This window comes from Mobula birostris, chromosome 28 (genome assembly GCF_030028105.1).
Source record: "Mobula birostris isolate sMobBir1 chromosome 28, sMobBir1.hap1, whole genome shotgun sequence".
In the NCBI taxonomy this organism is placed as follows: Eukaryota; Metazoa; Chordata; class Chondrichthyes; order Myliobatiformes; family Myliobatidae; genus Mobula; species Mobula birostris.
Genome location: NC_092397.1, coordinates 42821455 through 42849375, shown reverse-complemented (window position 1 = coordinate 42849375; position 27921 = coordinate 42821455). Strand labels below are relative to the sequence as shown.

Below are 27921 nucleotides of genomic sequence, written 5' to 3'. Positions count from 1 at the left end.
AGATGACACCACTGTTGTTGGATGAGATGTTGCAGTTGTACAACACGTTGGTTTGGCCGCATTTCACAAATAGTGTTTAGTTTTAGTGACCCTGCTGTATGACAGACACCATTAAGCTGGAAAGAGTGCAGAGGAGATTTACGAGGATGTTACTGGATCTCAAAGAATTTGTGGAAAGGTGTTTCGGACAATTTTCCCTGGAATGTTGGAGAATGAGTGCTGATATTGCAGAGGTGTATAAGATCATGAGGGACCTGGAGGCTGGTCGGTAAATGGAATGAACCACTATGAGGAGTGGTTGAGTCAGGTACATTAAAAAAATACTTGGACACGTAGATGGAAAGGAAAGGTTTTGAGTACATGGGCCAAATGCAGAGAACTGGGACAAGGAGGAGGAGAACCTTGTTCATAATGTGGTAGTGAGGGAGTTACAGACCACAAGCTCGGGGGGGAGCTTTGATCAGTGTGGAATCTGTGTGAATCTGACTGTGGACACTGTTGCGTTAGTTCAATGACATTAAACTTTTCCAAATGACTTGTTATTTCTTCATAGGTTATAGACTCTAATACCTGAAGTGAAGTTAACAGGACTACAGTTACCTGCTTTTTATCTTCCACCCTTCTTCAGCAATGGTTTTCAACTCCACTGGGACCTTTCTGTAACAGTGAGTTTTGATAAACTTCAGTGTCTGTACTTCTTCTCCAGACTTCCTGTGAAAGCCTCCAGTGCAGGTTGTTAGGACCTGGTAAAGTTTGCTTTTAGTCCCATTAGTTTCTCCTTTGTGATGGTGATCATTATGGCACAATGTTGAAATGTCACCGTTAGATATCTGTGGGATGTTTGCTGTGACCCACTGTGAACAGTAACGCAAATTATTGAGTTAACTTCTCTGCGTGTTCCTTGTTACTTTTAGCTTTTATCTCATCACTGGTTCCTAGAAAATTCCTGATTCTCTTGTCTACCACCAGCCCTTGCCTCTTTGTATGTTCTTTGATTTAATATTTCCTTGTATGCCTTTGACCACACCTCAGGATCTTGAGGCCACTTCTCCCCATGTCTTCTTTCCCTTCCTCTTTCATCATCATTCTCCCTACATATAAAGTGCCTATGAAAAGTATTCACACCCCTTGGAAGTCTTCATGTTTTATAGTTTTACAACATTGAATCTCAGTGGATTGAATTTGACTTTTTTTGAAACTAATCAATGGAAAAAGACTAATTTGTGTCAAAGTGAAAACAAATCTCTACAAAATGCTCTCAACTAATTACAAATCAAAAAACACAAAATAATTGTCTGTTTAAGTATTCACCCCCTTTAATATGACACACCAAATCATCACTGGTGCAGCCAATTAGTTTTCGAAGTTACATAATCAGTTAAATGGAGATGACCGTGTGCAGTCAAGGTGTTTCAATTGATTGTAGTAATAGTACACCTGTAAGTGGAAGGTCTAACTGCTGGTGAGTCAGTATCCTGGGAGAAACTACACCGTGAAGACAAATCAACACTCCGAGCTGCTCTGCAAACAGGTAATTGAAAAACACAAGCCAGGAGATGGATACAAGAACATTTCCAAGTCACTGAATGCCCTTAGAGTACAGTTAAGTCACTCATCCAGAAGTATGAAGAATATGGCACAGCTGTAAATCTGCCAAGAGCAGGCTATCCTCAGAAACTGTGCGGCCATGCAAGAAGGGGCCAGTGGGGGAGGCCACCAAGAGACCTATGATAACTGTAGAGGAGTCACAAGCTTCAGTGCTGGGAGAGATTGTGCATACATCAACTGTTGCCCGGGTGTTTCACCATTCGCAGCTTTATGGGAGAGTGGCAGAGAAAAAGCCACTGTTGAAAAATGCTCTCATGAAATCTTGCCTGGAGCTTGCCAGAATTGTGGGGGACTCCAGAGTTAGTTGGATGAAGATTCTATGGTCTGATGAAAACAAAATTGAATTTTTTGACCATCACAAACACTAAGTTTGGAGTAAGCCAAACACCGCACATCAAAAACACACCATCCCTACCGTGAAGTGTGGTGGAGGCGGCATCATCCTGCGGGTGTGCTTCACTGCAGCAGGCCCTGAAAGGCACATAAAGGTAGAGGGTAAAATGAATGCAGCAAAATACAGGGAAATCCTGGAGGAAAACCTAATTCAGTCTTCAAGTGAACTGCGACTTAGTAGAAAATTAATTTTCCAGCAAGACAGTGACCGCAAGCATAAAACCAAAGCTGCACAGGGATGCCTTAAAACAGCGGTCCCCAACCACCGGGCCGCAGAGCATTTGATACCGGGCCGCGAAGAAACGATATGATTTGGCGATATGAGTCAGCTGCACCTTTCCTCATTCCCGGTCACGCCTACTGTTGAGCTTGAACATACGAGAGGTCATTAACAGCGTGTCATCTTTGTCAGCGCGGGAAGAAAATCAACTCCTCGAGCTTGCAAATGACGACGGGCTGAGAAGTATGTTTGACATAACATCTCTGCTGGCATTCTGGATCAAAGTCAAGGCTAAATATCCTGAAATAGCCACAAAAGCACTGAAAACGTTGCTTCCATTTCCAACATATCTCTGCAATGAATGCAACGAAAACTAAATTGCGGAATAGACTGGACATAAGGAACCCCTTCGAGTATCGCTGTCTCCCACGAACCCTCGATAGGACCATCTTGTTGCAGAAAAACAAGCCCAGGGCTCCCACTGATTCAGCGATATTGGTGTGTTGCAATGATTTTATATGTTCATACGGGGAAAATATGTGCCCTGTGTTTAATATCCAAACATTACTTAAAATGTTATGATGCTAGTGACTGATAAGTGACCTATATAACCATATAACAATTACAGCATGCAAATAGGCGATCTCGGCCCTTCTAGTCCGTGCCGAAAGCTACTCTCACCTAGTCCCACCGACCTGCACTCAGCCCATAACCCTCCATTCCTTTTCTGTCCATATACCTATCCAATTTTTCTTTAAATAATATCGAACCTGCCTCTACCACTTCTCCTGGAGGTTCTTTCAACACTTACTTCAAGTTCCCCGTCCTCCCCTGATGATTGATGCGAGGAAAATATGCACTGTGTGTTTAATATTAAATTCGTTAGATCATGCGAGGAAAATATGCACTGTGTGTTTAATATTAAATTCGTTAGATCAACCCTTTTAGAAACAAAATTGTGTATTAGCCCCTTATTACCAATATTCCGGTCGTGATTAACATCCCCCCCACCCCGAACAGAATCGCCAAAAACGATTTGCAGAGAATAATATCGGCAGGTACATGCATGCTCAGGTCACGCATACGCACTGGTGCCCGCGCAAGGCTTCATAGTCATTGTAGTCTTTCTCGGGGTAAACACAACCTATTTTTTGACTGCTACTCTTGTCCGTTGGCAACCCTCCCCCCTCCCCCCCCCGGGTCAGCCGATCCGCAGGAATATTGTCAATATTAAACCGGTCTGCAGCGGAAAAAAGGTTGGGGACCCCTGCCTTAAAACAACAAAGTTAATGTCCTGGAGTGGCTTTGTGAGAGTCCAGACCTCAATCCAATTGGGAATTTGTGGCTGGACTTGAAAAGATCTGTTCACTCACCAACCCATGCATTCTGACAGAGCTTCAGCAGTTTTGTAAAGAAGAATGGGGAAAATTGCAGTGTTCAGATGTGCAAAGCTGATAGCTGATTGTGCTTGAGGAGTATAAGAAGTGCAAGAAAATACTTAAGAAAGCAATCAGGAGGGCAAAAAGAAGACATGAGGTTGCCTTGGCAGTCAAAGTGAAGGATAATCCAAAGAGCTTTTACAAGTAATTAAGAGCAAAAGGATTGTAAGGGATAAAATTGGTCCTCTTGAAGATCAGAGTGGTCGGCTTTGTGCGGAACCAAAGGAAATGGGGGAGATCTTAAATAGGTTTTTTGCGTCTGTATTTACTAAGGAAGCAGGCATGAAATCTATGGAATTGAGGGAATCAAGTAGTGAAACCATGGAAACTGCACAGATTGAAAAGGAGGAGGTGTTTGCTGTCTTGAGGAAAATTAAAGTGGATAAATCCCTGGGACCTGACAGGATGTTCCCTCGGACCTTGAAGGAGACTAGTGTTGAAATTGCGGGAGCCCTGGCAGAAATATATAAAATGTCGCTGTCTATGGGTGAAGTGCCGGAGGATTGGAGAGTGGCTCATGTTGTTCCGCTGTTTAACAAAGGATCGAAAAGTAATCCGGGAAATTATAGGCCGGTGAGTTTAACGTCAGTAGTAGGTAAGTTATTGGAGGGAGTACTAAGAGACAGAATCTACAAGCATTTGGATAGACAGGGGCTTATTAGGGAGAGTCAACATGGCTTTGTGCGTGGTAGGTCATGTTTGACCAATCTGTTGGAGTTTTTCAAGGAGGTTACCAGGAAAGTGGATGAAGGGAAGGCAGTGGATATTCTCTACATGGACTTCAGTAAGGCCTTTGACAAGGTCCCACATGGGAGGTCAGTTAGGAAAATTCAGTTGCTAGGTATATATGGAGAGGTGGTAAATTGGATTAGACATTGGCTCAATGGAAGAAGCCAAAGAGTGGTGGTAGAGAATTGCTTCTCTGAGTGGAGGCCTGTGACTAGTGGTGTGCCACAGGGATCAGTGCTGGGTCCATTGTTATTTGTCATCTATATTCAATGATCTGGATGATAATGTGGTAAATTGGATCAGCAAGTTTGCTGATGATACAAAGATTGGAGGTGTAGTAGACAGTGAGGAAGGTTTTCAGAGCCTGCAGAGGGACTTGGACCAGCAGGAAAAATGGGCTGAAAAATGGCAGATGGAGTTTAATACTGACAAGTGTGATGTATTGCACATTGGAAGGACAAACCAACGTAGAACATACAGGGTTAATGGTAAGGCACTGAGGAGTGCACTGGAACAGAGGGATCTGGGAATACAGATACAAAATTCCCTAAAAGTTTCATCACAGGTAGATAGGGTCGTAAAGAGAGCTTTTGGTACATTGGCCTTTATTAATCGAAGTATTGAGTATAAGAGCTGGAATATTATGATGAGGTTGTATAAGGCATTGGTGAGGCCGAATCTGGAGTATTGTGTTCAGTTTTGGTCACCAAATTACAGGAAGGATATAAATAAGGTTGAAAGAGTGCAGAGAAGGTTTACAAGGATGTTGCCGGGACTTGAGAAACTCAGTTACAGAGAAAGGTTGAATAGGTTAGGACTTTATTCCCTGGAGTGTAGAAAAATGAGGGGAGATTTGATACAGGTATATAAAATTATGATGGGTATAGATAGAGTGAATGCAAGCAGGCTTTTTCCACTGAGGCAAGGGGAGAAAAAAACCAGAGGACATGGGTTAAGGGTGAGGGGGGAAAAGTTTAAAGGGAACATTAGGGGGGGCTTCTTCACACAGAGAGTGGTGGGAGTATGGAATGAGCTGCCAGACGAGGTGGTAAATGCGGGTTCTTTTTTAACATTTAAGAATAAATTGGACAGATACATGGATGGGAGGTGTATGGAGGGATATGGTCCGTGTGCAGGTCAGTGGGACTAGGCAGGAAATGGTTCGGCACAGCCAAGAAGGGCCAAAGGGCCTGTTTCTGTGCTGTAGTTTCTATGGTTCTATGGTTCTATCCATACAAACTTAACTGTAAATACTGTCAAAGGTGCACCAATTAATTACTGATTTGAAGGAGGTGAATGCAAAGGCAATGAATTATTTTGTTTCATATCTACAATTAATTTAGATCACTTTGTAGAGATCTGCTTTCACTGTGACACCGTAGTCTTTTCTGTTGATTAGTGTCAAAAAAGCCAAATTAAATCCATTGCAAAACAATAAAACATAATAACTTCTAAGGAGACTGAACATTTTTTATAGGCACTGTATCCACTCCTTCACCAGCACATTATGAACAAACCCACCCTGCTCCTTTCCATATTGCTGATTCCGTGTGGAATATTGAATATTGTGAAATGTCGAATTCTCAGTCCCAGTCTCCGTACCCATGTCCCTGCAATAGATGTCAGATCAAACATATTCATCAGTACACAATATGGAATAGATGGCAACCTGCCCTTTGGACCACAATATCTGTGCCAATCATAATAATGATCAGACTTTATAAAGTACTGGGGAGGTCTCACTGGAGTATCTTGAGCAGATTTAGGCCCTTTTTCTCATGAAGGATGGGCTGAAACTGGATTGCTTTCAAAGGAAGGTCTCCAGATTTATTGCAGGATGAAACAGGTTGCTACATGAAGAGTGTTTGATGGCTCTGGGCCTGTATTCACTGGAATTTTTGAACAATGAGGGGTGGCCCAATTGAAACCTATCCAAGTGTGAAAGGCAATGATAAAGTGGATGTGCAGAAGATGGGAGTGTCTAATATCAGAGGACACAGCCTCGGAATACAGGAGCAGAATGTGGAGAATGAGGAATTTTTTTAGCCAGAGAGTGGTGAATCTGTGGAATTCATTGCCAAAGGAAGCTGTTAAGCCAGGACTTTATGTATATTTAAGGCAGAGGTTGATATATTCTTGATTGGATACAAGGGAAAGGCAGGAGACTGGGGCTGAGAGGAAAAATGGTTCAGCCATAAAGAAATGTCGGAGCAGACTTGATGGGCCAAATGGTCTAATTCTGCTCCTATATCTTAGTCTGTATCACCTCCTCAGAAACCTCAATCAATTTTATCAAGCGTGATCTGCCCACACAAAACCATGTTGATTGTCCCTAAGCAGGCCATGCCTTTCTGAATGTGCATAAATCCTGTGCCTCAATATCCTCCCCAGTAGCTTCTCTACCACTGAAATGAGGCTGCCTTGCCTATAGATTCCTGGATTCTTGTTATTTCCCTTCTTGATCAAAGCTGCAACATTTGCGACACTCCAGTCCTGAGGGACCTCACATGTTGTGATCGAAGACACATAGATCCTTGTCAAATCCCCAGCAATCTGCTCACTTGTTTCTTTCACTATTGCAGGATATATGCCTTCAGGCCCTGGAGTCTTATCCATCTTATTGCTTCTCAGAAGTCCCAGCACAGCCTCCTCCTTAATCTCAACACGTCTCTGCACATTAGCATGTCTCACTCTGTTTTCATTGTCATTCAATTCCTTCTTCTCAGTAAGTACTGACACAACATACTCATTTAGTACCTTAGCCACTTGGTCTGACTTCAACCACATCATTCCTCCTTTAACCTTGAGTCGACCTTTCCATTCTCTGGTTATCCTCGCCTTATTAATACAAACCACAAGGCTTTGAGATCATCTTTGGTCCCACTCCACAAGGACAGTTTGTGGCCCCATTTGGTCTTTCCTATCATCTGTTTTAGCATTTCCCTGTTATCTTTATATTCCAAAGGTACCCAGTCTGACTTTAGCTTCACAAACCTTCCACATCCTTCTGACTAAATTTAGGATCTCTCTGCTCATCCGAAGTTCCCTTACTTACCATCCTTCTCCTCACTCCTCACTGGAACATGCTGATCCTGAACTCAGAGTTGCTGGTCTTTAAACAACTCCCACGTCAGATGTGGACTTGTCTGACAGTGTCTGCTCCCAATCAATGCCCCTTGGTTCCTGTCTTCTTCTGTCCTGACTTGCCCTCCTGCAATTTAGCACCTTCATACAAGATTTAATTTTATTCTTACTCATAACTTTAAATAAAGTTGTGATCACTGTTCCCAAAATGTTCGCTGACTCTTGGCTGTCAGCTGACCTGGCTTATTTCCCAAAACTAATTCCTGTCTGTTCTCAGCTCTGGTTGGGACCTGTACATAAGGTTTCAAACACTCCTCGGATTCACTGAACAAATCTTGTGCATTTGAGCAAGATCCAGTCATTTCCAGGGAAGATGAAGTCCCTCACTGTGACAACCCTGTTGTTCTACACCTCTCCATAAGCATCAACATATCTGATCCTCCACCTGCCTGTGGTTATTGGGGGCCAATACGATAATCCCATCAGTGTAACTGCAGATTGCCTCTGTAAATGAGCCTTCCAGTTTGCTGTGACATTCCCAGTGGGGTAACCTCTGCATCTTTTAACCCCCCCGCACTCACATGTAAAACAATCAAACCCAGGAATGTTGAGCTGCCGGCCCTGTCCCTCTGCTAACGTAACACTCGTAGTGTTGAAATAAACTCATTTCAGCCCATCAGTCCCACCATGTTTATTGGCCTGACATTGGCTCGCGTTCTTTTCAGACTGTCTTGTCATACATACATTCTCCCACATGCTACTCCAGTTCAAAATCTGCCAAGTGACACCATCAAACCTCCTGGTGAAGATGTTGGTTCCCGTCCGGTTCAGATGCAAATAGTCTTGTTTGTCCCGGTCTCCCACCTGCCTGGAAGGGAGCCCATTGATCCATGAAGACCTCCCTCCCGCGTCAGTTCCTCAGCGACATATTAAACTGCATGAAATATCGATTTCCCTCCACACAACCACATGTTTTGCGTCGTAATACAATCCTGGAAGTCCTGATATTTTTTAACCTTGTTCCCGAAAATCACTGTGCAGGAACTCATCCCTACTCGTTTAAACACTTCCGTGTAGCACGAAGAAGGCTCCCCGGAAACGTATGGGCTCCCCTCCTACTTGGACCCGTCTCTCGTTTCCCTTGAGACCCAATGATCCTGTACCTGAAGACCCACCCACCTCACACCAGCTCCTCAGCCACCCCTTTACCTGGGCTTCAGAAGTCGCCAGAAGCGCGGTCTATATATCTGGTTATGTATCCTGTTCCTGTATGTGACCGGTCTTTCATTTCCCTGGCGACCCAGAGGAACAATTGTTCTACTGAATCATCACTGGAAGTGACCGCACCCTCGCCCACCAACTGCTGTGCCTGAGGGCGCTCGCACTGGTCACGGGGCCGGGAGGGATAGATGAGGTCCTCGGGGATTTGTAGAATGAAAAAGCACTTCCCATAATTTAAAGCAGGAGAATCGGCAAACTCCCAGAAATCCTCCAGTATGTACGTGGTGTGTGAGGGAGTTTTGTTTTTCGCTGGAGCGCTTTGTGTCGGATGAATCGTTGGAAATTGGCGGTTGTGGTAAAGTGAAGGCGGAGCTGGACGATGAGAGGCCGCTGTCGGCTCTGTCCGTCACTCTGACTCTGTCTCCTCCCCTCCCCGCCTCTGTCTCTCTGCGCGTTTCTCGGGCAGGTCGGGGCGCTGTGTATAAAAGGAGACAGCAGCAGGCAGTTTGTCAGTGAGCAGCGACCTGAGTGAAGCGGCATCATGTCTGGCAGAGGGAAAGGAGGCAAAGGACTGGGCAAAGGCGGAGCCAAGCGGCACCGTAAAGTGCTCCGTGATAACATCCAGGGCATCACCAAACCGGCCATCCGCCGTCTGGCTCGCCGTGGCGGCGTCAAGCGGATCTCGGGTCTGATCTACGAGGAGACCCGCGGGGTGCTGAAGGTTTTCCTGGAGAATGTGATCCGGGATGCGGTCACCTACACTGAACACGCCAAGCGCAAGACGGTCACTGCCATGGATGTGGTGTACGCTCTGAAACGCCAGGGCCGCACTCTCTATGGCTTCGGAGGCTGAAAATCTCACTTCCTTCCTAGCACGAAACAAAGGCTCTTCTAAGAGCCACCCACCGCCTCACAGACAGGGCCGTATCCATAGACTTTTAATTATTTTTATCGATTTATTCATCCGGTTACATTTGAAACATTAATCGGTTCCGATTGAAATATTTCTGTGAATCTGCCTTTCCAGTCGGTGATTACGACAAAATCTCTGAACGCATTAAGATCGATCTTAATCCTTTTATCCGTCTCGGACAGAAATCAGTTCACTCGTTTAGAGAAACGATTCCGTAATTATAAATTTAAGTCTTAACTGAGGGAATTAGATATTAAATTTATTAAATGAAACTGACATTGTATAATCCATGAAACAATTAATGGTAAATAATTTTAAAAGCAGTCAGGCACCGTTGCAGGTGGCTCTGAAATTGGCGGGCAATTTGAAATTCATCCTGCGCCAATCACACTGTATTCTGATACGATGAAGTCCGACCGTCAGTAAGTTCCTGGAGATCCTTCACTGTGTACGCGGTGTGTGAGGGAGTTTTTTTTCTCTCTCTGGAGCTCTGTGTTTCGGAAAAACCGTTGGAAATTGCCGGGTGTATTAAAGTGAAGACGGAGTTGGAAGATGAGAGGCCGGTCTCGGCTCCGTCCGTCACTCTGACTCTGTCTCCTCCCCTCCCCGCCTCTGTCTCTCTGCGCGTTTCTCGGGCAGGAGTAGTGGCAGAGGACTGGAGGATGGGTCATATTATCCAGTAACTTACAATCGAAGGAAAAGTAAACACAAGACATTATGCTGATGGAGGGTCTCGGCCCGAAACGCCAGCTGTTCACTGGCTGCCTGGCCTGCTGAGTTCCTCCAGCATTGTGTGTGTGTGTCGCTGCAAGGAAAAGCCCGGGAGCTTCAGACTGGTGAGACTCGTGTCTGGAAGGAGAGATCACGTGATCCAGGGCACTGGATACATTATCGGCCTGGTGGTGGGAGACAAAGTCGTTGTTTAGACTGCAGCCCTGTGATCAATAGTGTGGCACCGGGATTCGAGTCAAGTCTGCTGCTGCAGTTCATTTATTAAAGACTCGGTTGACAGTGTCAGTGACCAGCTCAGCAAATTTGCCGATGTCACTAAAGTTGGTGATATCGTTGAGTGCGAAACAATGTAACTAACTTTACAACAGGACGGTGATCAATGAGGTCACTGACTTGAGGAATGACAGATAAATGTGAGATGTTCCATTGTCATTGACGAACCAGGGCAGAACTGCCGTGGGGAGTGGTCTGTCCCTGGGTGTGCTGTAAAACAGAGATATCGGGGTGCGGATATCGAATTCCTTCAGAGTGCAAACACAGCTAGGCAGGACGGTGAAGAAGCTGTTCGCCACACTCGCATTCATCGGTCAGAGCATCGGGCACTGGGCTGTGACGTCACATTACAGCTCTACCAGCCTCGGGGAAACTATTCTTGGAGCACGGAGTACAGTTATAGTTGCCCTGGGATCAGAGGGTGACATTAAACTGGGGAGGGTGCAAAAGGGATTTAACAGGAGGCTGGATAAGCCAGGACCTTTCTCACCAGAGTGTATGTGACATTAGAGAGCCTGATAAAATAATGGCAGACATTGATATGGTCAATAGTGAATCTGTTATCTCCAGGGTTATGCAGTCGGAAGTGAGAGATTACAGATATAAAGTGAGAGAGGAAAGATTTAAATGGGACCTTGAGGAACAGGTTTTGTACACAGAATGTGCTGTTTACATGGAACAAACTACCCCAAGTGGTGGTGTAGGTGGGCACAGTTGCAATATCTCTTGGACTGTGGAGAGGGAAGTTTCATAGGGACGTGGGCCAAATGCAGGTAACTGACAATGGTTTTGTTAGGCCACTTGGTCAGCATGGATATACTGGGCTGAAGGGCCTGTTTCTGTGCTGCATAACTCAGTGACTCCTGCAGAGCGGGAGGGATAGTGTCAGTAGTGAGAAGGTTTGGGGGATGTAGACAGGAGAGTGAATGGTTAAGGATGTTGCAGATGGAACAGAATGTGGGGAAATGTGAGATCACCCATTCCCAGGAGCAAACTATAAGAGTCATTTCCACACAGGGATGTTCAGAGGGACCTGGGCATCCTTGTAAACAAATCACTTGAGTTAACATGCAGATACAACAAGTAATGAGATAGGGAAACAGTATTTTGTCCTGTGATCCAGGAGGAGTGGAGAAGAGGGTACAGATGTCTCACTGGGATTGTATAGGGCCCTGGTGAGAGCACATCTTGAATATAGTGTCCAGGTTTGGTCACACTTCCTCAGGAAGGATATCCCTGCAATAGAGGGTGTGCAGTGACTGTTCCCCACACCGACTGGGCTGGTTCCAGGGATGGATGAGAACTCCATAACTGAGGAAAATACCCTCAGAATGAGGTGTTAATCACAAACACGAGAGAATCTGCTGATGCTGGAAATCGAAAGCAACACACAGAAAATGCTGGAGGAACTCAGCAGAACAGAAAGAGTAAACAGTCGACACTTCAGGCCGAGACCCTTCCATCAGATCTCAGCGTGAAGGTGCTCAGCCTGAAGCATCAACTCATTCCCTTTCCCATTAATGCTGCCTGGCCTGCTGACTTCCTCCAGCATTTTGTGTCTGTTGGTCAGAATGAGGTGACAAGCATTCAGGATGGAAATGAGATGATATTTCTTTAATCAAAGAACAAAGACCTTCTGTATTCCTTATATAAGTAATGTGGAGCCTCAGGTGCTGGGTTGAGTCAAAGCTGAGATCAACGCTCTCCGGGAGAGTTTTAGTCATAAGATATAGGAGCAGAATTCGGCCACTTTGCCTGTCGAGCCTTCTCTGGCATTTCATCATCACTGATCAATTTTCCCTCTGAGCCCCAATCTTCTGCCTTCCTTTGTATCCCTTTGTGCCCTGATTAATCAAGAATCTATCAATCTCTGTCTATACTGAGTGATTTGGCCTCCACAGCTGCCTGTGGCAAAAAAAATCACAGATTCACCACTCTCTGGCTGAAGAAATTCCTCCTTCTCTACATTCTAAAAGGATGCCCCTCTATTTTGAAGCTGTGTGGTCCAGTTTTAGACACTCCCATCACAGTTAAAACCCTCTCCACATTCACTCAATCAAGCCCTTTCACTATTTGATAGGTTTCAATTTGGTAACCCTTCTTTCTGCTAAGTTCCAGTGAATAGAGGCCCAGAGCCGTGAAACTCTCTTCAGTAGACGAGCAATTTAATCGTGAGTAAAATTCTCCATTTGTGATGTCATGTCAGCACAAAAAATCTTGGATTTCAGAGATGTTTGCATTTTGGAATTATGGACCAATCTGCACAACCCTAATTACTACTTTGTACTGCAGTAAACACTGTTTATCCACACAGTCCCAGGCACACAAATGCAAAATAAAGACAGGTGTAAATTTAAAGTAGGGAAGTTGAACCTTACTTGGGGGTAAAGCCTGATAACTTGGCCTCAGAACATTCTATTACCCAAATGATCAAATTTAAAGCCAAGTAACAAGGTCCAAAATACCCACAACATGCAGAATTACATGCCTCTCGTTATGTTGGTCCATGGGATAAACCCTGGCTGGGTTGCCTGGGTGAGGATGTCTCATGATTGAAGACCCAAAACACCCAATGACCCTAAATAGTATTACTAATGATGTGTCCCTTTGCACACCCAGTTCATTAAGCCAAGTAGTGTCAGGCCACATTAGTGAAAGGAATGGGCCAGATTGAAGTGGCTACACTACACTACCCTATCCACCATAGCCCCACATATCTCACCCTACTAAACTCTACAGCCTTATCTCTCCCAGCCCCGCATACACATCCACCAGCCCTACCCTCAAACCTAATCCTGAGATCCAAGGGGGCACACACCCCAATTAACCCTGGGCACACCCCCACAAACCCGATGACCAGTGTAAGAAGGAGGAAGATCCAATAAAGACAAGTGTTGGACCTGGTTAATGAAGGCATGGGCCAGATCAAAGTGGCAGCGTTGTGTGACACTGAATCTGGAGTGACGAGATGAAGAAGCACAAGAGGGATGATTCTCCCACTGCCCGCATAATCTCTTTGTTATTTTGATTTTGTTCTGATAGGCTTCTGTCTCTTTGAATATTTTGGTATAATTCATATTTAATTTCAGTGTTTCTTGTCAGTGTTGTGTCTCTGATGCAATTTGTCTGTGATGCTGCTACAAATACGTTGTTCCTTTCACCTGTGCATAAATAAACTCGATTTGAACTTTATATTGAAATGTCGAAATCTCTACTTCACTCTCATGCTGCCCTGTGTTAAACGTCTTAGTGTTTAATTTTACAATATTTCATCTGCTTTTGTTTTCATTCTGCTTTTGAAATTTGCGTTTCCCTTTTCAATTTCAGCCCGCACCCCGGCCTGTCTCTGCCCTTCAGTACTTCCTCCCGCATTAAACGACAGCGGTAACCCCGCCCATTGGCGCCGCTTCCCATCCCCCAGCGTTCCGATTGGTGATTCATTTCTCCAAACAGCCAATGGAAATGCTCAGAATTCCCATCCTCATTAACATACCGCTTTGGGCGCTGCCTATTTAATCCGCGCTCCGAACAGCTTCTGCTCATTATTGTGTTTGAAACCGACCAGGAAATGCCTGATCCAGCGAAACCCGCTCCCAAGAAGGGCGCCAAGAAAGCTTTGTCCAAACCAGCGAGCAAGTCTGGCAAGAAGCGCAAGAGGTCGAGGAAGGAGACTTACGCCATCTACATCTACAAAGTGATGAAGCAGGTTCACCCCGACACCGGCATCTCCTCCAAGGCCATGAGTATCATGAATTCATTCGTCAACGATATTTTCGAGCGCATCGCGGGCGAGGCTTCCCGCCTGGCCCATTACAACAAGCGGTCCACCATCAGCTCCCGGGAGATCCAGACCGCCGTGCGGCTGCTGCTGCCCGGGGAGCTGGCCAAGCACGCCGTGTCCGAAGGGACAAAGGCGGTGACCAAGTACACCAGCTCCAAGTGAAGACAAGTTTACTGACAAAACAAACTGGAAAATCAAAGGCTCTTTTAAGAGCCACTCACGGCTTCATTAAAAGAGTTACTGAATGTTGAGACATGGAATTGAGGTAGATTTGGAAGTTTTTTGTTGATGAGCTCATTCAGAATCTTATCCCCGTTAATCAGGACTTGCTGTCCGCTGCTCAGTATAATCACAATTTCTCTGTTAATTCCTGCCAACGGCACAGACACGGAATCGTTATGCACCCCTTTCCCCGTCGCTTCCTCTCGGTTATCACATTTCTCTGATGTGGACGCTAATTGTTGTTTCTGGTTTAATTACCGTGGGTTCATTAAGCTTTGTCCCATTTTGGTTACTTCTCTTAACCCCATTCCAACGCGAGAGCTGAACACTGTCACGGGTCGTTCAGAGTATTTGTTAAAGCTCCACTTTCTGACGGGCGACCCGTTGCTAAACTGATTTGAGTTTACACAATGATCGACCGCGAACAGCAGATGAGAATCGGTTTTATTCCAATCGTTTATCAATTGAAAGATATCGGTGAACTAATGTCCCAGACACCATCGCAATGTTAACTACACTTTGTTTAAGTGTGTCGGACTCCAGTAACGGGGGTAAAGAGCCGACAAACAAACCTGTTGTGGTTTAATTTCAGCAACAAAGGCTTTTTTGGCGGTGTTTTGCAAATTTCAGTTTATTTCGGCGGTTAGACGGTATTTTCCGCGCTTCTACAGTTGCTGTCTCTTGATTGGTGAATAAGGCAGCTCTGTGATTGGAATATTTGCTCTTTCCAATCAGATCAGGCACTGTTTCACCAATCATAAACGCCCCACTACATTCCGCATCCCCCGCCTGTATCAGAAGGGCGATTTCCAGAAGCCTGATTTCTAATGGTAAAAACTTCTTTTATTTCTGATTTATCAAATCTATGTGATGTTATATGTATTCAGGAAACCTGATCGTTATCGCATTTAAGTTCTTCCTTCCAGTGTTATATTGTAATTAAGCGTGATAGATTAATTGGTAGAGGAGGTGGTGTTGCAAGTTTTTTAATGAGAGGGAGAGAGCATAGATTTGTGGATGTAAATGAAATGTATGAGGCATTTGAAGACACATTTGATTCCACAGGTAGGGGCAATAAAGTGGTATATTATTATAACGTCGACTGTACCTCTTGCTAGAGATGCTGCGTTCACCAGCAACTTTTATGCGTGTTGCTTGAAATTCCAGCATCTGTAGATTTCCTCGTGTTTGTGTGTTATTATAATCATTGTGGAAAGCTTCCGATTGAGTTGTTGGAGAGTATATGTAGCTCTAGCTCACTAAGGGTTGTATGGTGTGGGGATTTTAACACATAGTTCACTGTGGGGTTGTTCTCAGATTGGTGATATTTTGTTTATAGAAGAGTATCAGATCCTGTTAGTCTTTATGGTGGGAGAGGTATGAGATTTAATGTTCATAATAGTTCTGAAAATGCTGTAAATTTAACTTTAGTTTTGAACATTGGAGTGAGTAGTGGGATGTCATGGGAGATGAAGCATTGGGGAGTGATCATTTTCCTATGTTTATAAGCTTGGGTTTGGATTTATATAGGGGGCATGAGGCCACTTTTAGGAGGTGGAACTCTGGTAAAGCATATTGGGAGAAGTTCGAATGTTTTATGTGCTGAGCGTCTGTCTGGGCTGAATGGTGAGGATGATGTGGATTTCTGCAAAGAAACGTTGTCACATTATTCATCAAATAGTGGTGGCAGAGATTCAATTTAAAAAGTGCATTAGTGGGAGAAAAGCTGTACCGTGGTGGACGGAGGAGTGTGCAGAGGCAGTTACTGAGAGAAACGTGGCATTTCCGAAAGTTACGAAGTATCACTCCCCTCCTGATCATATTAAGTGTAACAGGTCACAGGCCGTGGTGAGGAAAGTAATGAAGCTTGTGAAAAACATTTACTGGAGGTCATATTGTGAAAGTATTGGAAGGACTATTAAACTTGAAGATGTTTGGGGAATGACTAAGAAAATGGGGGTGTGGGATTCATAGGGTTCCGAATATTGATTAAAGGAGGTGATACAATTGTTCCTGAAAGAGAGACGGTTGAGTCCTGGCTCGGTCATTTGCTGCAATTCATAATCAAAATGGGTAGAGAGACTAAACAATGTAGCGATAAGGTTTTACAAGAATACCTTAATGTGTTGGAAACCAGCTGTAGCAATGATAGTATTAGTTATGTAGAGTTTTCTTTGTGTGAATTTAAGAAAGTTATTTATAGTACAGGTCAGACAGCTCCAGGAAAGGATGATGCATGTTTAAACATATGGTCAACAACTCTTGAGATAATATTACATTTTTAAAATCATAATTGGAGGTCAGGCCATCTTCCCTCCTCGTGGAAAATGGCAATTGTAGTGTCTATTCTAAAACCTGGGAACCCCCTGTTGGATCCTCCTAGATATAGACCAATATCACTGACGTCCCATTTGTGTAAACTTACGGCATGGATGGTAATAGTGTGGTTGAATTATATTCTGGAAAAGGGAGGTGATGTGCTGTTGTTAACATACTGGATTAATTTGAGGGGCAAGTGCTGGTTCCATGCCACATGTTTCAAAATCAGTCAATGATTTTATGCAGAAAACTCAGCAGCTACTTGAACACAGCAAGCTTCCACAAACAATATACTCAATGGAGATGTCAATCCATGGCCTCGTATACTGTCACAATGAGGCCACACTCAGGTAGGAGGAACAACACCTTGTATTCTGTCTGGGCAGCCTCCAATCTGATGGCATTAACATCGACTTCTTGATCTTCCAGTCATGCCTCTCCTTGCTCATCATTCCCCATCCCCCTTTCCCTCTCATTGCCTGCCCATCGCCTCCCTCTGGTGTTCTTCCCACCTTTTCTTTCATCCATGGCCTTCTGTTCTCTCCTGTCAGACTCCCCCTTCTCCAGTTCTGTATCTCTTTCACCGATCAATTTCCCAGCTCTTTACTTCATCTCTCCCCCTCCCAGTTCCACGTGTCACTTTGTGTTTCTCTCTCCCCTCCCCACCTTTAAAATTTACTCCTCATTGTTTTTCTCCAGTCCTGCTGAAGAATCTCGGCCCAAAATGTCAGCTGTACTTTTATCCATAGATGCTGCCTGGCTGGCAGTTTTTCCTGCATTGTGTGTGTTCCTTGGATTTCCAGCATCTGCAGATTTTCTCCTGTTTATTTCTCAATGTCAACAGGCATTTTGTGTGACAACTGTCAAAGTCCCACTCACTTTGAAATGCAGATATGAAACTCGAGGTTCAGCAGATGCTGGGAATAAACTGTAAAGTAACACACACACACACACACACACACACACACACACACACACACACACACACACAGTACTGCGGGAACTCAGCAGGTCAGGCAGCATCTAAGCAGACAAATACACAGTCTAGATAGGATGAAGTGTCTTGGCCCATAATATCAACCATTTATTCCTCTCCATAGATGCTGCCGGGGCCACTGACTCCCTCCAGCATTTTGCAAACATAAACCTTTTTTTTTTTTTGTTCAGTCAATCAGTTTCAGAGCAGGAGCGGAAGATTTTAACAACACAAGACTTCAGCCTTGGTCCAGAGCCGTGAGGGATGAAGAATATTTGGGAGAAAACCCCAGTAAATTAATCCTCTGCAGTTTACAGAAAGTCGTGGAGTGAATTCAAGGTAAACCTCTTCATCGCCAGACCGGTGACCAGTTACATCCTGAACATTATAGGGTGAGTGAGTGGTGAACGGCAGGGAGGGGGTTGAAAGCTCTGGTGTGCAATAGGAACACAAGCAGGTACCAGCTGGACTGAGTGGCCTCTGGACTGTTCATTATCGGTGTGACAGGGAGGAAGCACCTGAGACACAGGATTTGAAATGGAATTGATCTATTTGTCTACGACAGATCCACAATATTAAACACCAGTGTATTTTAAGATGGTGGGATGAACCCCCTCAATGCTCAGTGACCAGGGTTCAGTCCTGGGTCTGATGACCAGCCACAAGATCTGTGGAATCTGACATTAACAGTCCCATATACAGCTTATTTTAACTTCCTCCCTGATGTGAAGTTGCTGATGTTTCAGCAGGTGGGATGACTTGAGTAAATTTCTTTGCTGACTCAGGACAGAAGTGTGTCCTCTATGAATTGTAAACTCACTGGAGCCTCACACGGTGGGTGAACTGACTGAATCTCCTCCCACACTCGGAACAGGTGTGAAGCTTTACTGAGAGACAGAGACAACAGAGCCAAGTCTAGCTGCTCACCGGTGTGAACTGGCTGGTGTTGTAAGAGCTCATGGGACTGAATTAATCCCGTCCCACACACGGAGCAGGTGAATGGCCTCTCCCCATGTGAATTGGCTGGTGTATCTGCAGGTGCAGTGGCCTGGTGAATCCCTTCCAAAATGAGAGGTGGTGAACGTCAACTCACTGGTATCAACTCTATGGCCATTTATTAGGTCAGTCCATGGAGAAGTCCACATATTGGGACTCTGGTGTGCTGTCTTCTCAACCATCTCCCCCTTCATATTCAGTGATTGGTAGCATTCAAATGCTGGGGAACTGACAGACACAGCAGAAGTGACACGCTGTTGCATTTGAGATTCTCAGACAGAAATTCTTTGCCTTTTCTGCCCTGTAAAATGTTTGCAAAGAAGATCAACAGGTGAAAGAGAATATATCTCAGTGAGATTATTTTAGTTTTCATGTTGATGTCTGATGTCACACTGTCACAGTGAGGCTGAATACTGTCCGGAGGAACAACACTTCTAACTGGGCATAGTTCAGGCATAAGGACACAACATCAAATTCTCTGTTTTCCTCTCTGCCCATCAAGCTGTGACTTGTATCTCTCTCCATTACTATAGCTTCACATTCTGGGTATCTCCCACAGACCTACTAAAGCACACAATACAAACAGCTGCTTTGTGAGAGTTTCTGCTGATTGTGACCCTGCTGGCATTCGACGGCAGTAAACTGAGTCAGAAATGCCATTGAACCTCAAGAGAATGTGACCAGGCTTTCTTGTTGCAGATTGATACTGCGGTATTCTTGCAGTGTGAAGGCTTTTACAAATAAAATGGCATGAGGCATTTTCTGTTTCAGGAAAACCATAACAACTCATTAATTGTCCTCCAAATACAGAAACATAAAGCACAGTTTAAAAAAAAACTTCACATACTTACATTATAACAGCAGTCCAGCTTCTAAAAGAGAAACACAACAGAATGTCAGTGGTCATTAATTACACATTTCCAGCCATGACATTACCCTACAGTGACCCCACCCCCACTGAATCCTCTTACTGCTCCCCCTCTGTGATCTTTAGAGCAGTTTACTTCCTTTTAGTGACACTTGCAGGATGATACAGAGAAACACATCAAGTTCTCTCGTGTGTTAGTGCTCCTAAGGGTGCTGCCATTTACTGTGGAGTTTCTTCCAACATTTTACCTGTAAAACTCCGCACTTGTCCAGATTAAAATCCATTTCCCCCATTTCTCCATCCATGATTCCAATTGATCTATATCCACTTGTGTCCATTTAAAAACTTTCCTCACCACCCACAACTACACCAACATTCATGTCATCAGCAATCTGATCAGCCCATGTGTGTTTTGATCTGGTCAGGCAGAGGTCCCATCACTGATCACTGTGGACACACTGGTTGCATATCTACAGTCAAAATCATTCTCAGTTCCATCAGCCCGAATGTTGCTCCACGATACACACCATTCAATCCCTCCCAGACAGAGACTTGAGGAAAGTTACATATTTATCACAAGACCAGAGTTGGATTCAATGGTCTGGACTTGTTGCTCTGGATGCTCTGCTCCAAAGTCCATTCAGATTAGTACAATGTAACCAGATACATCATCCCTGATATACCGATGTACAGCATTGTGTCACAAACAAGAGAAAATCTACAGTTGCTGGAAATCCAAGCGACACACACAAAACACTGAACAAACTCAGTGGGTCAGGCAGCATCTATAGAAAAAAAAGTACAGCCAATGATTTGGGCCAAAACCCTTTGGCAGGACTAAAGGAGAAAATGTGAGGAGTAGATTTAAAAGGTGGAGAAGGGGAGAGAGAAAATAAGGTGAGTGTGAAAGCTGTAGGGGGCTGGGAAGTTGATTAGTGAAAGAGACAGGAGGCCATGGAAGAAAGAAATGGGGGAGGAGCACCAGAGGGAGATGGTGGGTGGGCAAGATGATGGGAAATGGTGAAGGGGGGGGGGGCAGCGGGAGGCATTATGCCAGAAATGCGAGAGTTCGATGTTCATTCCGTCAGGTTGGAAACCACCCATAAGGTGTTGTTCCTCCAACAAATGTGTGGCCACATCGCATTGTATGATATTGTTTAAAAAGCTAAAAAGAATTCAATTGTGAGGATGAATCTGAAAGAACTTATATACACTTACACTGCATGAGAGACTGGGAGAGAGACAGTGCCAAGTATCAACTCCCACACTGTACCAGAGACTGACAGGTACAGAATGAACCCCACACTCTCACACTGTACCAGAGACTGACAGGGACAGAATGAACCCCACACTCTCACACTGTACCAGAGACTGACAGGTACAGAATGAACCCCACCCTCTCACACTGTACCAGAGACTGACGGGTACAGAATGAACCCCACACTCTCACACTGTACCAGAGACTGACGAGTACAGAATGAACCCTGTACGTAATATACAGACATTACGTACTTTAACAAACCCGAGCAACGCTCCTCCCCACCTCAAGACAGCACCACTTTGATCAATTTACACTGCAATGGACTGTCTTGATATTCAAATTCTCTTATCTTTTTACAATTCTGTACAGCAAGTTTAGTTCTTGTAAGCGCTGTATCGTGGATACTATGTGTTTATGATGCTGCTGCAGTAAATTTATCTTTCACCTGGTCCATTTGAGCTTCGGTCTCCTGCTGCCCTGTTTCATTACAGAAACGTCTCATATTATCAGGTGCGTGTTTTTCTCATTCCATCTGCTTTTCTAGCAGATACGATGGGCCGAATGGCCGAATACTGCCGCTGTGGTTGGTCCATTTTGTACTTTAGATTTCCCTCCTGCCGAAATAACCGGCAGCGGCAACTCACCAGATCAGCGACAGTTCCCAGTCCACGGTGTACCCAGACCGAACACGGGGTAGTGGAGAGGGAGTCCTGATTGGTTAAACGAATTTCTTCAGCTATCCAATCAAATGATTTTACTGCGTGAATCTTTGCTTCAAATAGCCATTGAGAATCCTCGGCATCCCATCCCTCATTAGCATACACCTCTGGGCGCTGCCTATTTAATTCGTCCTGGGAGCGCGATTTGCTTATTTCTGCTTCTGAAGCGGTCAGCTGAAATGCCTGAGACAGCGAAACCCGCTCCGAAGAAGGGCGCCAAGAAAGCTCTGCCCAAACCAGCGGGCAAGGCAGGGAAGAAGCGCAAGAGGCTGAGGAAGGAGAGTTACTCCATCTACATCTACAAAGTGATGAAGCAGGTTCACCCCGATACTGGCATCTCCTCCAAGGCCATGAGCATCATGAACTCGTTCGTCAACGATATCTTCGAGCGCATCGGGGGCGAGGCTTCCCGCCTGGCCCATTACAACAAGCGGTCAACCATCACCTCACGGGAGGTCCAGACCGCCGTGCGTCTGTTGCTGCCCGGGGAGCTGGCCAAGCACGCCGTGTCCGAAGGGACAAAGGCGGTGACCAAGTACACCAGCTCCAAGTAAAGCTCCCCAGTGAGATGATCGAAAACACAACGGCTCTTTTAAGAGCCACTCACGATTTCACTGAGAGAGTTGTACCAGCATTTAAGCAATACATGGCGCACGTTTTATGTGTGGTGACTTTTACAAGAGCTAAAGAGTGGTTGGAATATCCGGTTCATCTTCCCCGTATAATCCCGGTGTTTAACATTCCTAAAACGGAATTGTTACCTCCCATCAGTCCGTCCCTGCCGGTATACATGTCGAGCGGAGGATTGCTGCCGTTGCTGTTTTAGCTGTAGGTTCAGGAGTTTATTGGTTACAGTTAGGTAACTTCTCTGAATCTCATTTCAATGCGAGGCCGGAACGACTACACGGTTCTTTCATAGAACAACTTTTTTTTCAAGTTGCAGAGTAGACGCTGGGGACAGTTTGAGAAGGCTCCATAACCTGATAACGTTTACACAATGACCGGCACCGGACAGAAGCTGAGTGTCAGTTTTACTCGGTTCCTTTACGAGTTGAAAGAAATTAGAAATTTGAGTTCCCAGACACTCCAATATCAACTACACTTGCATTAAATGTGTCCGATTTCAGTAACGGGGGAATTACAAAGACCCAGTCGTCAAACAGATCAGCAATGATTTAATTTCAGATTAAATGTGAACAATGAGTTTTTTTTGGCGGGGTTTTTCCATTTTTCAGCGCACTTTGGGGAGGAGAAGGTTACTTTCCGCGCTTCTACCTTTACCGGCTCTTGATTGGTGATTAAGACAGTTCGTCGATTGGGCCATTTCTTTTCACCAATGAAAACAAGCAGCATTAAACCAATCACAAGCATTACTTTGCATTCTCAAAGAAGCTATAAGAATACGAGTTGGGGCGCGGTGACCATTTCCTCACTGTCGTTGGAGGGGTTACTGTGGCTGTGAAAATGTCTGGACGTGGAAAAGGCGGCGCCGGCAAAGTTCGGTCCAAGGCCAAATCTCGCTCATCTCGGGCTGGACTGCAGTTCCCAGTCGGCCGGGTTCACAGACTCCTAAGAAAGGGCAACTATGCTGAGCGGGTGGGTGCCGGAGCCCCGGTCTATCTGGCTGCTGTGCTCGAGTATCTGACAGCCGAAATCCTCGAATTGGCCGGCAACGCGGCCCGGGACAATAAGAAAACCCGCATCATCCCCCGACACCTGCAGCTGGCCGTCCGCAACGACGAGGAGCTCAACAAGCTGCTGGGAGGGGTGACTATCGCTCAGGGCGGTGTGTTACCCAATATCCAGGCTGTGCTGTTGCCCAAGAAAACCGGCGGTGCCAATAAGTGAAGCGACGTAAGCTGAACCTATTTACCCAAAGGCTCTTTTCAGAGCCACTCACGGTGCCTGTGGAAGGGCTGAACAGCGAGTGATTTCCGTTCAGAGTAACTGGGCTGTGATCTGTCACGGCCCCGACCGGAGCCACCCCTGGTAACGTTTTCTCTCCTTCCGCGAATTAAACGCTCGGGACAGACTTTAACTTTTCAATATAATATCCCAGTCTCATACACTGATCCATGCCCAGGGGCCATCTACTGTTCAGAGAACAAAGGACAGTACAGGAGTGGCCCTTTGGCCCATCTCTACATATTCCTGTGACTGTCTAAGATTTCCTTAAATACTCCTGTGCTCTCTGCCTCTGCCACCACCCCTGACAGTGCATTCCATGTCTCCATCAATCTGTTGTCTTCACTTTCTTCCTCTGAGCTTAAATACATCCCTTTTGTGAAAAATACTACTGGCTGTCCACACCAACTATGACACTCAAAATTCCACAGGTTTCTATCAAATCTCTCCTGAGCCGACGCCACTTCAGAAGAAAAAGTTTCAGCATGTCGAGGCTCTCCTCAGCGCACACCTCCTCCAGACATCCTGCTCCAAACCCTCCACATGCTTCCTATAATGAGGTGATCAGAACTGAACACTATACTCTCAATGTGGTCTAACCAGCATTTTATAAACCTGTAACATAATGTCCTGGTGCTTGAACCCAGTGCCTTGCCTGATGAAGGTAAACATGCCATACACCGACTTTACCTCCCTGTCAACCTGTGCTCCCAGTTTTGGGGAAACGATGTCTCTGAACCTCGACATCCTTCTCTTTGTCAATACTGTTAATGTTCCTACCATTAACTGTACACACCCTTGATCATGGATCTCCCAAAGTGCAGCCCTAAGTATCCTTTTCACCACAACGAATGTATGGAATGCAATGGGATTATCTTCAATCCTACTTGCCTGAGATTTTTCATCACTGTTTCCAGCTCTCCAAACGTTCTTGAGTTCCCCTGTTTTTTAAATATAGTCCTCAAACACCCTGTTTGATTACAGATTCCTAAGCCTTACTTATGCTTCTTGACCAGTCCTGACGAAGGGTCTCGGCCTGGAACGTCGACTGTACCTCTTCCTACAGATGCTGCCTGGCCTGCTGCGTTCACCAGCAACTTTGATGTGTTATGCTTCTTCTCCTCCTTGATTAAATTAACTTCTTGGCTCATCATCCAAGGTTTCTGAACCTTGCCATCCTTGACCTTCCCTCTTACTGGAACAAATTGGCCCTAAAACACCGCACTGGTCTTTAAACAAACTCCAGGTCAGATGTGGATTTGCCTCAAAATCCATCATTACATATTGCTGTGCTTGGCATCTAACTCAGCTTCAACCTCTCCATTCAGTGACTGGTGTTCAGTTTCACATCCCCCTGTCAATCTCGTTTCAACCCTCATCGGGAGCAGCAATGAACCTCATGATACTGACCCTCCTCCAGTGAAGGTGCAAACTATCCATCTTGTACAGGTCACCCCAGCACCAGAAGAGGTTCCAATGTTCCATCATCCAGAAACCCTGCCCCTGTATCAGCTCCTCAGCCACACATTCATCTGCTCTCACTTTCGGTTTGTATCCCTACCACCACAGGGCACTGGGAGTAACCCGGAGATTACAACCTTTCAGGTTCTGCTCCATAATTTCTTCCCTAACTCTCTATATTCACTGTGGGACATCATCCCTTTTCTACCTGTCCATTGGTACTGACATGAATCACCATCACCGGCTGAATGATCACCGTCCCCCTGTTCTGTATCTGCTCTGAGATGTCCCTGACTCTCAGAGGATTTATAACTTTTAAAACCAACAAAAGGCAATGAAAAAAGTCATAAGGAGAGGAAAAAATTGGAATACGAAGGTAAGCCAGCCACTGGTATTAAAGAGGATACCAAAAGTTTCTTCAGATATACAAAGTGTAAAAGAGAGGCAACGATAGATATTGGTTCATTGGAAGTTGTTACTGGAGAGGTAGTAATGGGGTAGAGGAAAATGGCAGACAAACTGAATAAGTATTGTGCATCAGTCTTCAGTGGGGAAGACATTAGCAGTCTGCTTTGTCTTTACTAGGGAGATGGTCCTTGGGAAACTGAAAGGTCTGAAGGTAGGTAATTCACCTGGACCAGATTGTCTATACCAGTGCTATGAAAGATGTGGCTGACGAGATTGTGGCAGTTTTAATAATAATCTTTCCATAATCTCTGGATTCTGGTGTGGTTCCAGAGAACAGGAAGATTGCAAAGGTCATCCACTTTTAAAGAAGAGAGGGAGGCAGAAGAAAGCAAATCATAGGCCAGTTAGTCCGATCTCAGTGGTTGGGAAGATAATGGAGTCGATTGTCAAGGATGTATTTTCGGGTACTTGGCAACACATGAAAAAATAGGCCAAAGTCAGCATGGTTTCCTTTGATCAGCCCTCACCAAAGACTTGTGTATCTGCAACACTTCTTCTCAACCCTTGTACTCGGTGACATGAATGATGAAGGCCGGCAGATCAAACCCCATCTTCACCACCGTATCTAGCTGAGACGTCACTTTCAGTGAACTATACATTCACATGGACATTATTTATATAAATTACAAACAACAAAGGTCCTGTCACCCAGTGGCACACCACTAGACAGACACCTCCAGTCTGAGACACAACCCTCAACCATCAGCCTCTGCCTTCTGTCACGGAGGCAATTATGGAATCGATCAACTATCTCCCCAGATTCCATTTTATAGATCTAACCTTCCAGACTATAGTCAAAGGCCTGGCTAATGTCCATATAGACAATATCCACAGCCCTAACATCATCAGCGCTCTTGTGAAACTCCTCAAAGAGCTGCAAGAAATTTGCCTTGATTTCCCTTGCACAAAACTCTGCTGACTGTCTTGATTCAAACCAAATGTTGGTAGATCCCGTTCTTCAGAAACTCCAACATATTACAGAGTGATAGGCCTGTAGTTTCCACTACCCTTTTTAAACAATGGCACCGCATAAACCAACAGTCCTGAAGTCATAGGAGCAGGATTAGGCCTTTTGGCCCATTCAGTCTGTTCTGTTCATCATATATCCCTCTCAACCCCATTCTCCTGCCTTCTATCCATAAACTTTGATACCCTTAATAATAATTAAAAATCTACTAACCTCTGCTTTAAATAAACCTACTGACTGTCTTTATGGTTGCCTATGCAAATGACATCCATTGATTCATCACCTTCTGACTAAAGAAATTACTCATCTCCATTCTACTTTATTTTATTGAGGGAGTGGTTTGGTTCTAGATTCCTCCATTATTGGAAACATCCTCTCACATCAACACTATCTAGGCCGTTCAATATTCAATGTGTTTCTATAAGATTCTCCCTCATTCTTCTGGACTCCAGTGACTACAGGCCCAGATCATCAAATGATTATTACATCCTAACTCTTTCAGTCCTGGGATCATTCTCTTGAATTTCCACTCCAGCCTCTGCAATGCCAGCACATCCGTAGAACCATAGAAATTACAGCACAGAAACAGGCCTTTTGGCCCTTCTTGGCTGTGCCAAACCATTTTCTGCCTAGTCCCACTGACCTGCACACGGACCATATCCCTCCATACACCTCCCATCCATGTATCTGTCAAATTTATTCTTAAATGTTAAAAAAGAACGCGCATTTACCACCTCGTCTGACAGCTCATTCCATACTCCCACCACTCTCTGTGTGAAGAAGCCCCCCCCAATGTTCCCTTTAAACTTTACTCCTCTCACCCTATGTCCTCTGGTTTTTTTCTCCCCTTGCCTCAGTGGAAAAAGCCTGCTTGCATTCACTCTATCTATACCCATCATAATTTTATATACCTCTATCAAATCTCCTCTCATTCTTCTGTGCTCCAGGGAATAAAGTCCTAACCTATTCAACCTTTCTCTGTAACTGAGTTTCTGAAGTCCCGGCAACATCCTTGTAAACCTTCTCTGCACTCTTTCAACCTTATTTATATCCTTCCTGTAATTTGGTGACCAAAACTGAACACAATACTCCAGATTCGGCCTCACCAATGCCTTATACAACCTCATCATAACATTCCAGCTCTTATACTCAATACTTCGATTAATAAAGGCCAATGTACCAAAAGCTCTCTTTACGACCCTATCTACCTGTGATGACACTTTTAGGGAATTTTGTATCTGTATTCCCAGATCCCTCTGTTCCAGTGCACTCCTCAGTGCCTTACCATTAACCCTGTATGTTCTACGTTGGTTTGTCCTTCCAATGTGCAATACCTCACACTTGTCAGTATTAAAGTCCATCTGCC

General features: G+C 44.9%; 5 protein-coding genes across 6 annotated transcripts in view; 4 read left to right on the top strand and 1 right to left on the bottom strand.

The window, feature by feature from the left end:
* LOC140189264 (histone H2B-like) overlaps positions 1–27921 on the bottom strand; it is a 621074-nt gene that overhangs the window by 222516 nt on the left and 370637 nt on the right. The gene's annotated exons all lie outside the window — the stretch shown is intronic.
* On the top strand, positions 577–14585 carry LOC140188860 (histone H2B-like). Of its 2 annotated transcripts, none has more exons than XM_072245519.1 (2): positions 577–665; positions 13940–14585. In XM_072245519.1, exon 2 carries the CDS (start codon positions 14181–14183, stop codon positions 14553–14555), a length of 375 nt encoding a protein of 124 aa, XP_072101620.1. In that variant the 5' UTR covers positions 577–665; positions 13940–14180; the 3' UTR covers positions 14556–14585. The 2 variants fall into 2 exon arrangements, with proteins under 2 accessions (XP_072101620.1, XP_072101621.1); XM_072245520.1 differs by having other exon boundaries at positions 656–665; positions 14178–14585.
* Positions 9236–9547, top strand: LOC140189231 (histone H4). The gene has a single exon (XM_072245920.1). It carries the CDS (start codon positions 9236–9238, stop codon positions 9545–9547), a length of 312 nt encoding a protein of 103 aa, XP_072102021.1.
* LOC140189134 (histone H2B 1/2-like) lies at positions 21934–22308 on the top strand. Its single transcript, XM_072245837.1, has one exon. It carries the CDS (start codon positions 21934–21936, stop codon positions 22306–22308), a length of 375 nt encoding a protein of 124 aa, XP_072101938.1.
* Positions 23218–23602, top strand: LOC140189285 (histone H2AX-like). The gene has a single exon (XM_072245984.1). The coding sequence runs from the start codon at positions 23219–23221 to the stop codon at positions 23600–23602; it is 384 nt and encodes a 127-aa protein (XP_072102085.1). The 5' UTR covers position 23218.

Excerpts from the sequence above, each read along its gene's own strand:
- LOC140189231 (XM_072245920.1), top strand. The coding sequence starts at position 9,236 with ATGTCTGGCAGAGGGAAAGGAGGCAAAGGACTGGGCAAAGGCGGAGCC.
- LOC140188860 (XM_072245519.1), top strand. The coding sequence starts at position 14,181 with ATGCCTGATCCAGCGAAACCCGCTCCCAAGAAGGGCGCCAAGAAAGCT.
- LOC140189134 (XM_072245837.1), top strand. The coding sequence starts at position 21,934 with ATGCCTGAGACAGCGAAACCCGCTCCGAAGAAGGGCGCCAAGAAAGCT.
- LOC140189285 (XM_072245984.1), top strand. The coding sequence starts at position 23,219 with ATGTCTGGACGTGGAAAAGGCGGCGCCGGCAAAGTTCGGTCCAAGGCC.